The sequence below is a fragment of the Leopardus geoffroyi genome, chromosome C3 (assembly GCF_018350155.1).
Source record: "Leopardus geoffroyi isolate Oge1 chromosome C3, O.geoffroyi_Oge1_pat1.0, whole genome shotgun sequence".
Taxonomy (NCBI): domain Eukaryota; kingdom Metazoa; phylum Chordata; class Mammalia; order Carnivora; family Felidae; genus Leopardus; species Leopardus geoffroyi.
In genome coordinates, this window is record NC_059338.1 from 2,290,220 (window position 1) to 2,304,136 (window position 13,917).

Here is a 13,917-nt window from a genome sequence, read left to right on the forward strand (position 1 = left end):
AACAGAAATACAGTTCCAATGGTCCACTCGTGGGGCGCCTGGGTGGCTCAGTCGGCTGAGCGTTTGACTCTTGATTTCGGCTCCGGTCACGATCTCACGGTTCGTGGGATCGAGCCCTGTGTTGGGCTCTGTGATGACAGCGTGGAGCCTGCTTGGGATTCTCCCTCTCTCTCTCTGCCCCTCCCCCTCTCAAAAATAAACAAACATAATAAATAAATAAATAAATGCCCCCCTTGAACACAATGGCGAACAGACTATTAACAAACAGAATGACAGGTGACATGACTATTAAAAAGTAAAATATAATTGTAGGGGGCACCTGGGTGGCTCAGCCGGTTAAGCGTCTGACTTCGGCTCAGGTCATGACCTCATGGTTCGTGAGTTCAAGCTCCGTGTCGGGCACTGCTGACAGCTCGGAGCCTGGAGCCTGGAGCCTGCTTTGGATTCTGTGTCTCCCTACCTCTCTGCCCCTCCCCAACTTGTGCTCTGTCTCTCTATGTCTCTCAAAAAATAAAAAATAAATGTAAAAATAAAAAGTAAAATATAATTGTCAAATCTTTGCCACCATGAAAATAGCTTCTAGATGTTTGTCTTTTACTGTTCTCTGTGCTTCCTGCCATTTGACCTTACCCTCACCTCCACCAGACATCACCCCCAGACTGGGAACTTCCATCCGTTAGCGTTTTCTGCACACTGAGGCCCTTCAGAAAATTGTCATTTTATTTTTAACATCTGTTTATTCGTTTTGAGAGAAAGACACAGAGAGAGAGAGAGAGAGAGCTGGGGAGGAGCAGAGAGAGAGGAAGAGAGAGAATCCCAAGCAGGTTCCACGCTGTGAGCCTGGAGCCTGACACGGGGCTCGATCCCACAAACCACGAGATCATGACCTGAGCCAAAATCGAGTCAGACGCTGAACCGACTGAGCCCCCTGGGCGCCCCCAGAAAATAGTTTAAATGGATCGCAGTCCCATTGTTCAGGTGAGGACACAGGCCCAGTGAAGAGGCCGCGCCCCGGGGACACACAGCCTGCAGCAGAATCATGACCGGTACCCAAGGCCGGCTCAGATGCAGGCTCAACCGTGCCCCGCGGCTGTAACGTTTGGACCCTGGAGCTCTGTCCTGCACACCCAGGGCAGGTGTCTGTCTAGCTGGTGGGTACATCCGTGGCCAGGAGCGGAATCCAGGTGAGGGGTCGAATTGAGCAGAATGCTGAGTTGAGCACTGCTGCCTTTCGTCCCTCAGGGAAAGGCCAGGGACAGCCATGCCTTCTAAGGCTCTGTCCGCTCTCCTCTGACAGCCCTCTGGTGCCGTGAGAAGGTTCCCGCACAGGAGGAGCTCCCCCTGCCCCCCAGCAGGCCCTCAGAATAGACAGGGTTGATGGACCGGAACACTGGCCAGGTTGGGTGAGCACCAGGTGACACGCCCATTCCATTCCCTCGAGACTTCGCCGAGCCAGGCAGGAGCTGCCCACGCGGCCAGCCAAGTCCTCCCCCTGGACACGGTCAGTCCCAGTTTTGAGGTCCCGATCCTACTGAAGTGGGCACCGGGACGCCCACTTCTCAGGAGCCCCAAGCTTTAAAAGGGCTCAAGAGATTGAGCTCCGTCCAGGACGTCCAGGTGGGGCCGGGCCACCGAGATGAGGAACAGTCTCCTGCCAAGGCTCCGTGGGGCCTCTGAGGCACGGAGGTGACGTCCTCACGCTTCGCAGACAGACGGAAGTACAGAGAGTGGGAGGCAGCGGTCCTGAGTGGAAAAAGTGCCTTTTCCTGAAGACTGACGCGTCCCCAGCCTCCCCCCTACCTCCTCCCACGGGGATGCAGGGATCCAGCCCCCCAGGAGGCTCCGCCTGGGCCAGAGAGAAGCGTGGCCTGGGGCTCGCAGGGTGGAGGAGGGAGGCAGCTGTGTGTGAACCTCGCTGGAAGGAGAGGGGGTCCTGCCAGTCACCCACAGCCTCTCCCTGCAACCGCCTAAAGGGCTGCCTTGCCAACTGTCCTCATCCCTCATGCAACAGTCAACGGGACCTGCTTGTGCGCAGCAGGGATCAAGACGCTGGTCGGCCGGCTGCCTGACGCCAGGTCTGGGTGCTTGAGGAAGAGAAGTCAGGGCTTGTGCGGGCTCGTTCCCGTCACCTTGCTGAGTCTGCGGCAGCGGGTGGCAAAGACCTCCACCCAGAAGAGCGAGCCCAGCAGCCAACCCTCCCGGTCTGCTGAGTGTCTGGCAGACTGAGGACCGGGGGTGAGAGGACCTCGGGCAAAGGGAGTGCAGTCTGGCTCACCGCACATTTCTTCCTGGGCCGTCCCTTCCCCAGCTCCATCCTCAAAGGGCTCTTTCCGCCTCCATCAACTGTTTCCAGGCCTTCCTCCCTGCCAAACTCAGCCGCTCGTGGGTTCACACACCTGAGACTTGCAAACCACGGTTCAGAAGCGATCTGGGGAGGCGGGAGGGCAGGCCGGGGGGCCTGGGCGGCGGCAGAGCCGCTGTGTCCCCCTCCGAGCCGCTGCAGGGGGCTGTTTGTCTGAGTTGGGTGTTGGCCAGTCAGATGCGCGGGATCGGATCCGGTGTCCTCGGGGCCCGAGACAGGGGCCGTTTGTCCTTTTCCTCTAGGAGGAGGAGGGAAGGGCTCGGGACGGGGATGGTGATGCAGGACGGTGGAGACTGTCCTCCAAAGCCCTGAAGGGAGCAGGTGGCGTGGGCTCCCTGTTAGGAGATGCGGCCCCAGCGGAAAAGCCCGCAGCCCGCGGACTCGGAGAATCCGACTGAGGCTCCGAAGAGGGACTGGCGGGAACAGCAGCAAGTCCCAGGCTCCACAGCTGCCTTCCGTGCGGGCTTGGGCAAGGCCCTCCCTCACCAGGTCCTCTTGGTCGGTGACTGAAGAAGCTGGGCGTCCTGAGGTCCCTTCCGGTTCCAAAAAGCGCACGATCCCAATAACGCAAAGCTACTGATGAGGGGTTGCCGGGCAGACAGAAAGTGAGGCTAAGAGGGACCGGAAGCTGGAACCTTCCTAAATGGCTATTTCCGGAGAGAGTCCTCCCTCTGCCCTGACAGCAAACAAAAAGGAAACAGGCTTATCCTGGGCGTTGAAACGTTCTATATGCTGATCCGGGAGTTAGTTCCGTGGCGTGTATACTGGTAAGTGCAGTGAGCTCTCCACTGGAGGTCCGTGCTGCTTTGTCGGAGGCAGATTGTACCTCGACAGAAAGGTCCGGACTGGGCGTGTGAACTCCAGCCGCTTAGACTCCAGGGGGCGCTGTAGAGAAGCGTATGTCCTCCCAGGGAGGTCGAGGACCTCCCTTCTCCGGAGCACTCGCACTAGGAGGAGGCGGGACAAATAAACCCACCCCTCTTTTGGAGAGCTCTCCGAAGTCCTTCTCGGAAACTCTCGTTGCCCTCCCGGGCGCAGAAAGCCCTCCTGCCTTCGCTCCCAGTGCTATTCCCACCACGCGTTCTGCCCTCCACGGGGCCCCGCCACCCCTGGCCTCACCCCACATCTCTCCCGAGGCTTGAAGCCTGGCGTGGAGGGGACCCCCCCCCCTTCAACCTTCTCACCAACCGCTCTCCCCGCCCCCACTCCCATCTCCCTGGGGATGTCCAGTCCTGTTCTGAGCCTGCCCCTACCCCGGCCCTTTTTCCGGTGCTGTGTGCCAGCCGGTCCCGCATCCCACATCCCCAGCTGTTGACATTTCGTTGCCCTTGCCCACAGGATAAAGAAAGGGCCCCTGTTATTCAACAATAGGGGGAAAGACAGAGACAATGGGAACTTGTGCTTCCGATGGGGTGGGGACGGAGCGGGAAAGAACAGACAGACGGACAGACAGGGGGCTGGACAGAAGGGGTCAGGTTTCTTGAAGCAGCTGGAGGTCCTGGAAGTCTGGGTCCCACCGTGAGAGCCTCCTCCCACAGGCAATGCGCACCCAGGCTCCGGAGGACAGAGGTGAGGACTGGTTGGGGGAGGGGAGGGTGCTGCTTGGAGGAGGCCCTCGGGGAAAACCGGAGACAGCGGGGGGGGGGGGGGGGGGGGGGCTTGGCCACAGGTCCTCGAGCTCACCTGTAGCTCGTCCGCACACCCAGCGGCCAGCATCTTCATACCCATCAGGCAGTCTGCTCCTTCTCTGGCCCTCGAGCATCAGGAAGAAACGAGGCACCACCTCCTCCACGTTCTTCCAGGTAACCCTTCCCGGGTGCCTCCTTTACTGCATCCCTTTGGGGGTCCCCACCCCTGGCCCCAAGCGCCGCATCTTCCCCAGGCCCAGGACCGTGAGCAGTGCGCATACAGTGCCGGGTCACGGGCTGGACACAGGTCACTTAGCCTGGCTTAGTGGAGTGGCTAGGGGAAAAATGCTCTCGGCACCTTGGCTGCTTCTGCGAGCTCAGGGCAGAAGCCTTTCCTCAAAGGTGCAAGAGGAGGGACCCCGCTGATCAGGCGCCCAAGTCCCAGGGCCCTGAAGTGCTTGGATCTCGCAGGGGCCCAGGCAGCGCCTTCACCGGAACCTCTTCCTGGAGCAGGACAAGACGCCGCCAGTCCCTGTCGCTCCCGTCCCTGTGAAGAGAGCGACTTCTAACAGGTAGGCAACTGGGGCTGTCGGCTCTCTGTTCTCTGTAAGGGGTACGAAGAGGGTATGTGTGCGCCTGCTTTCGAAGTACAGACCGGTGGGCTTGCGCCTGACCTCAAATACGCGTTCAAATCCCAGCAAACCCTCCTCTTACCAACCGTGCGACCTCCCTCAAGTCTCCTAGAATTTGTGCCCTTTGTCTGAGCATGCGTAAAAGGGGATTCGTACGTACGAGGGGAGGGCCGGGCGCGCTCTCACGCAGGTGCGTCGGCGTGGCTTCCCACCCGCCCTCGGCCCACGCGGCCCTCCCGCCCTGGGCGCATCCCCGGCCCACGCACTTGCCCTCCAACCACCGCGAGGCCCTGCGTGCCCGGCCCCCGTTTCTCCCGCGGCCAAGGCCTCCGTTTGCAGGAGGAGGAGGGGCTCGCCTCCACCTCTTCCCACTCCAGCTCTGTCTCCTCCTTCTCCCTCCCGGCCGGCTCTCCTTCCCAGAATCCTTCGTGTGGGCTCATTCACTAACACACACACTTATGTAGCACCCACTGTGTGCCAGAAGCGAGGCTGGATGCTGCGGATAATAGCTAACACATACATGGCGCTTACTGCATACCAGACACGATTTTGAGCACGGTACACGTTACTTCAGTGAGGTCGATGGGAATTACTACCCGCTTTTTACTGATGAGGACTTTGAGGCCGAGAGAAGTTAAAGAACTCGTTCAGAGTCACGCAGTTAGCACTTGGAGGAATCAGGTTTAGAAAATGAGTCAAGCTAGGCTAAGGGGTCCTTAGTCCAACTTCTAAAAAATGGTCAAGGTGAAAAAGAACAGATAGAATAAGGCAGGGGGGAAACTGGGGCGCCTGGCTGGCTCAGTCGGCCGAGCATTGACGCTTGGTCTCAGGGTCGTGCGTGCTAGCCCCATGTTGGGGGTAGAGCCTACTTACTAAAGTCAAATAAATTTTTTTAAAAAGAAGGGGAAAATCAACTATTGAAATAGACAATTGTGTTTGGAATTAGTTTTTATAATTTTGTAATTGCCAGAAACCTCACGGATACGGCCTACACGCGCATATGTATTAAAATTCACACTGTTAATTCAGTGGCTAATAAAAGTCCTTCTAAGACCAAGTGTCCAGGCCAGTGTGGTAGGCCACAGTGCACTGCCGCGGGCCGGGGAAGAGGAAGGTTTTCCCAGAGGCGGTTTGGCCCGCAGTGACGCCTGGGAGAACCAGGTGAGAGTGAATCTGGGCACTTTTGGAGCCAGAAGTGTCTGGAAGACTGTGCAGAGGGCACAGCGGGTGGGAGGCGACATTGAAGGCACGGTGAGAGGCTGGATCCCAGAGGCCCTTGGAAGCCCTGGCTAGCAGACCAGACTTTATCCTTAGGGCAAAGGGAGCGACTGCTTTAAGCAGGAGAGTGACAAGGTTTCGTTGGTCACTCTGGCTCCGCTGGCGGGTAGCGTTGGGAGAGGAGAGAGAAGGCGGCGGCAATCCGGCCAGGCAATCCGGGTTTCAGGACCCAGATGGGATGGCCCCTGGGAGGGGAGGGGGAGGGGAGGCGGCGCCAAGTCTGGCCCTGCGGTCTGAGAGGGGCGGCCCAGCAGGCCTGGGGGAAGGGAGTGTGTTACTGCCCCTTCCCCCACCACCTTTTGCCCCCAACAGACCCCTTCTCTGCCCTCACGCCTTCCAGCTGGACCCCTCAGGGATCCCTGATAGATGGGAGCTCATCTCCAACCCCACTGCCTCCCCACTTTGTGCCCCGCAGACGGCGCTGGGCTGACTCTCCATCATGCCAGGCCTGCTTAGTCTCCCAACATTCTGCCACTTCCTTCTCCCCTGGGCCCTCGCCATCTTCCACAAAGCGCTGGGGGACCTAGGTAAGACCTCAGCCCCGCCCAGACTCTGGGGAAGGTGGGGGAGCGGCTCCAGGGGTGGGTAAAGTGGATAGGGCAGCCTTCGGAGGTGTTCAGGGAGTGAGAGCCTTTGCTGAGTGCTCAGTGGAGGAAGGGGGGGGGGGTGTCTGGGGAGCAGCGTCTGGACGGGCACCTGCAGTGGGGGTCAGGGGGTTCCTGCCACTGTGGCCCCCTCTGCTCAGCACCCCACCCCGGCCCCCACTACCTCCTGCCCCCCATCCACGAGGTCATTCACTCTCGTCGTGGGGCCACGGCCACGCTGCCTTGCGTCCTGGGCGCCCCGCCTCCCAGCTACAAGGTCCGCTGGAGCAAAGTGGAGCCCGGGGAGCTCCGGGAAACGCTGATCCTCATCACCAACGGCCTGCACGCCCGGGGCTACGGGCCCCTGGGGGGGCGCGCCAGGATGCGGAGGGGGCATCGGCTGGACGCCTCCCTGGTCATCGCGGACGTGCGCCTGGAGGACGAGGGCAGGTACCGCTGTGAACTCATCAACGGCATCGAGGACGAGAGCGTGGCGCTGACCCTGCGCCTGGAGGGTGAGGCCCTTGGGTTCCCGCCCCCCCCTCTTCTCCTGCGGGGCTTTGGCCGCCCCAGCTCGGGTCTCCCGTGGTCCCCCAGCCCTCTCCCCCGTCTGCCGGCCCTCCTCAGGCTGTCGGCCTCCCCCCCCAGGTGTGGTGTTCCCGTACCAGCCCAGCCGGGGCCGGTACCAGTTCAATTACTACGAGGCGAAACAGGCGTGCGAGGAGCAGGACGGGCGTCTGGCCACCTACGCCCAGCTGTACCAGGGTGAGCGCCCGACCTGGGCACCGCCCGGGCCTGTCGGGGCTGTCACCCGGCTCCGCGGGGGGGCGAGCTCGGATCAGGTTCCCGCCGGGACCCCGCTGACCCCCGCCCCGTCTCCCCCTGCCCGCCAGCGTGGACCGAGGGCCTGGACTGGTGCAACGCGGGCTGGCTGCTCGAGGGCTCCGTCCGCTACCCCGTGCTCACCGCGCGCGCCCCGTGCGGTGGCCCGGGGCGGCCCGGGATCCGCAGCTACGGGCCCCGCGACCGGAAGCGCGACCGCTACGACGCCTTCTGCTTCACTTCGGTGACTGCAGGTGAGCGCGCGGGCGGACGGGAGGCGGGGGGGGGGGGGGGAGGGGGGTGACGGGGGGCGGGGCCTGGACCCGCGTGGTCCCTGCGTCACTGCGCGGGCCGGGCTCCCGCCCCCGCCTCCCGCGCGCCTGCCTCGGCACCCCCACCGCTGCCCGGCCTCGGTCCCGGGGAGGCTTCGGCCGCGGCGGGGGGGTGACGCGCCCCGCTCCCCAGGCCACGTGTTCTTCGTGCCCGGGCGGCTGACGCTGTCTGAAGCGCACGCGGCGTGCCGGCGGCGGGGGGCCACGGTGGCCAAGGTCGGGCACCTCTACGCCGCCTGGAAGTTCTCGGGGCTGGACCAGTGCGACGGCGGCTGGCTGGCGGACGGCAGCGTGCGCTTCCCCATCACTTCGCCGCGGCCGCGCTGCGGGGGCCTCCCCGACCCCGGCGTGCGCAGCTTCGGCTTCCCGCGGGCGCAGCAGGCGGCCTTCGGGACGTACTGCTACTCGGAGTAGGGCCGCCGCGGCCCCCGTCCCGCAGCCTGCCACGGTCGGGGTCCCGGGGTCCCAGGGTCCCGGCCGGGCGGGGGAGGGGAGGTGGCGGCGCCCTGCGAGAGGGGGGACACCCCCCCCCCCCCGCCGGACGCTCGCACCCGGACCGGCGGCCGTTCGCGCGCTCCCGCGGCCGCTGCTGGGGGAGGGCGAGCGCCCGGGGCATTAACCCACTTCTGTCCACAGCAGTTAAGTAACTTGACTTTGTGTGTAGAGGCGGGGCGGGGCGGGGGTGGGGGTGGGCACGGGGTGGCCTTGGGCCCATCCGGCCGGCCGACCACGCTCCCGGGGAGACAGTCAGAGGTGGGGCCCCTGCCGCTGGGAGCGAGCCTGCCGGACGGCGGGGGTCGCGAGGAGGGGGCCCCAAAGGTCGAGGGGGACTGCGGGCACGGCGGGCGGCAGAACCCGGGGACGACGCGGGAGAACGCGGGGTGCTGTTGCGCCGGGCGCCACGCGGGGGCGCCACGCACCCACCGGAGACTGTTTCAGCTCGGCCCGAGCGCTCCAAACCCTCAGGCCTGCCCGCTGGGCACCACCGAACGAGCGAAGATGAGCCTACACATATTTCACAATGTGTTTGTATCCTGCCAGTCTCCTACCCCGTGTAGGAAACTCGTAGCGTTGTCCCGCCGACGGGAAGCTGACCCGTGCTCGGGGAGGAGGCGGCCAACACCAGCACCAGCTAAGGCCACCTGCCACCTGCCGGGCTGAGCCTTGAGGGGACTGTGTGTCCGGCAGCCGCGAGGCGAAGCGGGGAGCTGGACCGGGAGCATTCTTAACATCCGGCTGCAGGAAACAGACCGGGAACTCAAGACACAAGCTCAACTCTCATTAATTCGTTTTTCTTTCATATGTATACTATTTTAATTAATTGCCTAATTCGTTTGTTTATTCATTTTACTGTTCAAGCAATCTAACTGCACCGCAACAAGCTTGGGCTAGTGACTAACCACTGGAGCAAAGGGTATGAACTTTCTAATGGTGCTTGATATATATGTTGTAAAACTGCTTTCCGTGAGGGTTCTTGGCTGTAATTGTTAAAGGGACGTCATCTCATGGGGTTTTATATAAAGGACAACGAATGATCAAATGAACGGCATCTTCGATGACTCTCAGACAGCAAGTGGAATGTTTGTGGCAGTTCCTAAGCTTTGCTTTTCTGATCTTGGTCACGGGGCAGGAAGATCTGCCTCCAGGGTCTGCCGGGATCGGTAATTGAGACGACGGGTGGCACGTCCTGGGGGCACAGAGAGGTGCTCAGTAAATGGTACCTGTGATGATGGACGGTTGTTATCACAAGAATACTAACGGTAACAGAACAACCGCAGCAATTATTCAGGTTCTTACCGGGTAGCCTGTAGCACTGGTTGCTGTAGGGTGCTGTGTTCACCAGGAGGAGCTCGGTTATGCTGCGGTAACAAACGACCTCCGAGTATCAGGGACTTAGGACAAGATCGTTTCTCCCTTAGGCTACCTGTGCATGGTGGTCAAACAAGGGGGCTCTTCTCATTTTCTTATTCAGGGACCCAGGCTGCTAGAGCCGCCGCTATCTCAAATGCCGCCCGTCCCCACACCAGGAGGAGAAGATAAAAAGAGCTCTGGAGGGTCTTGTCTCTGCAATTAGCCGCCGCCTCCCAGAGAAACACCTGTCCCTTTCTGTTCACAGCTGTTTGTCTAGAACTAGTTACAGACCTCGCTCAACCACAAGGGGGCAGGAGAGAGCAACCCTACTCGGGCCTAGAAGTAAAATTGCAACTAATTAATTGTTCAGCACCTGGCAGCAGCCTCACCACAAGCACCCGGGAGGGCAGCCTAGATTCTGGAACATGCTAGCAGTCATCCACTCCTCCAGGGCCCTTCCGGCTTTTCTAAGTTCTGGCCTGTCATGGAGTCAGAAAGCCAAGACGCTGGGCCCAGCACCGCTTTGTTCTTTCCCGCGCGGAAAACGCATACACATGACCGTTCATTTCTACAACTACTCTCCCTGCTGCTGTTACTTTTTTTTTTTTTTTTTTTGAGAACTTCAAACATACACAAAAAATAGAACATTGGAACCCTTCATCATCTGGCTTGACCATCCCCAAATTCTTTCCTGTTCCACGAATTCCCTCACTTGTGTTCATGTCTGCTGGAGTATTTCAAAGCAAATCACCTGTACGTGTTCACTATGTATTTCTAACGTACGATGACTTTGAAAAAGAACCATACTTAGGACACCTGGGTGGCTCGGTTAGTTAAGCGTCCGACTTCGGCTCAGGTCATGATCTCAGGGCTCGTGGGTTCGAGCTCAATATTGGGCTCTGTGCCGACAGCCGGAGCCTGGAGCCTGCTTCGGATTCTGTGTCTCCCTCTCTTTCTGCCCCTCCCCCACTCATGCTCTGTCTCTCTCTCTCTCTCTCTCTCAAAAATAAATAAACATTAAACAAAATAAAAACAACCATAATGCCATTATCACACTCCACCCCCCCCAATTGATGCTATCTAATACAGATTTCATGATTGATTTCCCCTGAACGTCTAAAAAATATCATTTTATTGTTGACTTGCGCAAACCAGGATCCAAGTAAGGTCTAGACATTGCATGTGATTAATTTTTCTTGGTTAGTTTTTAAAAAAATATCTTTTAAATGGTAATATTTCTTCCTCCTTCATTTCTTCTATGCCGTTTTGTTTGTTTAAAAGGGACGCCTGGGTGGCTCAGTCGGTTGGGCATCCGACTTTGGCTCAGGTCATGATCTCGTGGTCTGTGGGTTCGAGCCCCGAGTCAGGCTCTGTGCCGACAGCTCGGAACCCGGAGCCTGCTTCGGATTCTGTGTCTCCCTCTCTCTCTGCCCCTCCCCCGCTCATGCTCTGTCTCTCTCTCTCTGTGTCAAAAAAATAAATAAACATTAAAAAAAAAGAATATTAAAAGAAACTGGGTTATTTCCGTCAGGTTCCCTATGTTCTAGATTCAGTTGAGTGTGTCCCTGTCGTGACAATTCACGTGGTCCTCTATCCCCTCTAATTATATTTAGAAGTTGGATTAAACATACATTTATTTTTAGGGGCACCTGGGTGGCTCAGTTAGTTGAGCATATGACTCTTGGTTCCGATTCAGATCATGATCTCACGGTTTCGTGGGTTTGGGCCCCGCGTGGGGTTCCGCACTGACAGTGCAGAGCCTGCTTGGGGTTCTCTTTCTCTCTCTCTCTCTCTCTCTGCCCCTCCCCCCCTTGTGCTGTCACTGTCTCTCTCAAATAAACAAAATATTCTTTAAAAATATTTAAACATACATTCTTTTTTTCCCAGGAATATTTCATGAGTAGTACCGTGTATCCCATCAGGAGGCACGCGGTGTCTGATTGTCGATGCCGTGGTTGATCAGGAAGTTCTGGTAATTTCAGCCTGGTCCGTTCATTATAAAGCTCCTTGCTGCGTTAGGTGCCTACGGCCGCTGTGACAAAGTACCACAAACGTGGTGGCTTAAGACAACAGAAATGTATTCTTTCTTTTCTAATATTTATTTTGAGAGAAAGAGAGAATGTGCAGGGGAGGGGCAGAGAGAGAGGGAGACAGAATCCCAAGCGGGTTCCACAACGCCAGTGCAGAACCCGATGTGGGGCTCGAACCCACGCACCGTGAGATCATGACCTGAGCTGAGATTAAGAGTCAGATGCTTAACGGACTGAGCCACCCAGGCGCCCCAGGAATGTGTTCTACGGTTCTGGAGCCCGGACGTCCACACCGGGCGTGACATCCTCCTTCTGCAGACTCTGGGGAGAATTTTCTTGCTCTTTCCATCTCCTGGTGGCAGGCGACCCTCATTGGCTTCTCCAGCTGCACGACTCCAGTCTCTGCCTCTGAGGTCACGTTGCCTCATCCTTTTCAAGTGTCTGTCTCCTCTTCATCTGTCTCTCACGAGGACACTTGTCACTGGATTTACCCCACCTGCTAATCCAGGGTGATCTCATCTCAAAACCGTCAACTGAATTTCGGGAATGAATTCATGTAATGAGTTACATCCACACAGACCCTTTTTCCAAACAAGTTAACATTCTCGGGGCTTCAGGGATTAGGATTCGGACATATCTTTTCGTGGCCGCCATGCAGCCCTCTAGGTCCGTCGCCTTCGCCTTCTAATCTAATGGCTGCTGATGACCATTGTCTAGACCTATCAATCGTTAGGAGCCCCAAACAGAGACCCTCCACTTGTGTCATTTCTCCTTCCTTTATTATTAGCTGTGAATTGTCTCTAAAGAAGAGTTTCCCTTGTCGATTACTGTTACCCTGGCTTAGAAGCACTCAGGGAAGGTAGGATTAATGGGACAGGTGCTACGGCGTGAATGTTTGCACCCCCTCCCCGAGTCCTGTGTTAAAGCCCAATCCCCAGGGTGATGGTTTTGGACACGGCGCCTTTAGGAGGTAGTCCCAGGATGAAGCTGGTGCCCTTATCAGAGAGGTCTGGGGCATCTGGCTTCTCTCCTGGCACCATCCCGCCTCCCCTACCCCCCGCCCCCGCGTCAAAACAATGAGAAAGTGAGGGACCCTCACCAGACACAGATCTGCCGGCCTCCAGTGCTGACAGGAGCAAAATGTTTGTTGTTGAAACCATCCAGTCTGTGGTGATTGGTTTATTTTATGTTTTTATTTTAGAGAGAGAGCACGAGCCAGGGAGAGGGGCAGAGGGAGAGAGAGACAGAATCCTGAGCAGACTCCACGCTCAGCACGGAGCCCGAGGCGGGACTCGATCCCACGACCCTGGGATCATGACCTGAGCTGAAATCAAGAGTCGGATGCTCAACCGACTGCGCCACCCAGGTGCCCCTGTGGTGACGTGTTACAGCAGCCTGAACTAAGACCAGAGGGCTTCCCCAAGCCAGATGTTGAGGCAAGGCTTTGAGTAGGAGCAGTTTATTGGGGGGAGGGTCATGCTGAGAGGTAGAGAACTGGAGAGGAGGTGGTGGGGGGAGGCAGGGAAGGGTGTGAAGCAGAACAGGGCAAAGACAGTAGGGTCATACTCGTCACCGTCCTGTCTGAAAGTCGATGGCCGCTTCTGGGAGCCCTGAGCACAGACACGCCCTCGGGCAGAGTCGCAGAGGCGCCGGAGAAGCCTCCTGGCTGTGGAGATGACAGCGGAGGATGGGGTCACAGGCTCTGTCCACCCTGTGTCCCCATATTCTCTCTGTCCTGTCACCGACTCTTCAAGGCGGCGGCTGGGCGCAATTTCTAGTCCTAGGAAGGAAAGTCACGGCAGGAGGGTGAGCGGGGCATCTTGGGGAGGCCGCAGCTGGCGTCGGCTCCGGGGCTGTCCCCAGCAGCCCGCCTCGCCTTCCTCCACGGTCGTCCGTTGGTCTGTAGGGCTTTCACAGGAGAACCCAGACCCTCACCCCCCAGGGCCTTTCATCACCACGCACGCCCCCGACGGGCCAACGTTGTGGCAACTGCCTGCTCACGATGACCACCGGACAGGGGACGGTCAGGAGCAAATGTCGTTGGTGCTAGAATTCTCTTCTTGGCCCGTTGGTCAGTTGGCAGTGAGCTGCCCAAAGGGACCAGAGGCTGCTGGCAGACCCACCTCCCACCCTAGGCGCTAGGGCTTCTGATCCCTCAGGGCCTAAATGTACGGGAACAGGAAGCACAGACACCCCCCCCCCCCCCCAGCTGGGCCACCGGGGCTGATGCCGACAGGATTGTTCCTGCTTCCTTCTCATTTCCCACGATTCCCAGCCATCTGGCATATGGCGCCACAGAATGGCCATTGACTCAAAACGGATACTGCGTGTCGACGTCCGGGACCCGATCCCAGAGGATGTCTTCCCCAAGCTGGTACTTAGACGTGCTGTAAAGAGG

The 13,917-nt window shown here is 58.6% G+C and overlaps 1 protein-coding gene across 9 annotated transcripts; it reads left to right on the forward strand.

The window, feature by feature from the left end:
• Window positions 1-3,008: 3,008 nt before the first annotated feature.
• On the forward strand, window positions 3,009-9,178 carry HAPLN2 (hyaluronan and proteoglycan link protein 2). 9 transcript variants are annotated; one of them, XM_045454513.1, is made up of 8 exons: window positions 3,009-3,129; window positions 4,094-4,164; window positions 4,504-4,562; window positions 6,316-6,427; window positions 6,646-6,999; window positions 7,133-7,249; window positions 7,378-7,560; window positions 7,772-9,178. In XM_045454513.1, exons 4-8 carry the CDS (start codon window positions 6,340-6,342, stop codon window positions 8,050-8,052), a joined length of 1,023 nt encoding a protein of 340 aa, XP_045310469.1. In that variant the 5' UTR covers window positions 3,009-3,129; window positions 4,094-4,164; window positions 4,504-4,562; window positions 6,316-6,339; the 3' UTR covers window positions 8,053-9,178. The 9 variants fall into 9 exon arrangements, with proteins under 9 accessions (XP_045310469.1, XP_045310466.1, XP_045310467.1 ...); XM_045454510.1 differs by having other exon boundaries at window positions 3,010-3,129; window positions 4,462-4,562; XM_045454511.1 differs by lacking the exon at window positions 3,009-3,129 and adding an exon at window positions 3,808-3,931 and having other exon boundaries at window positions 4,069-4,164; window positions 4,462-4,562; window positions 6,241-6,427.
• The last annotated feature ends 4,739 nt before the right edge of the window (window positions 9,179-13,917 follow it).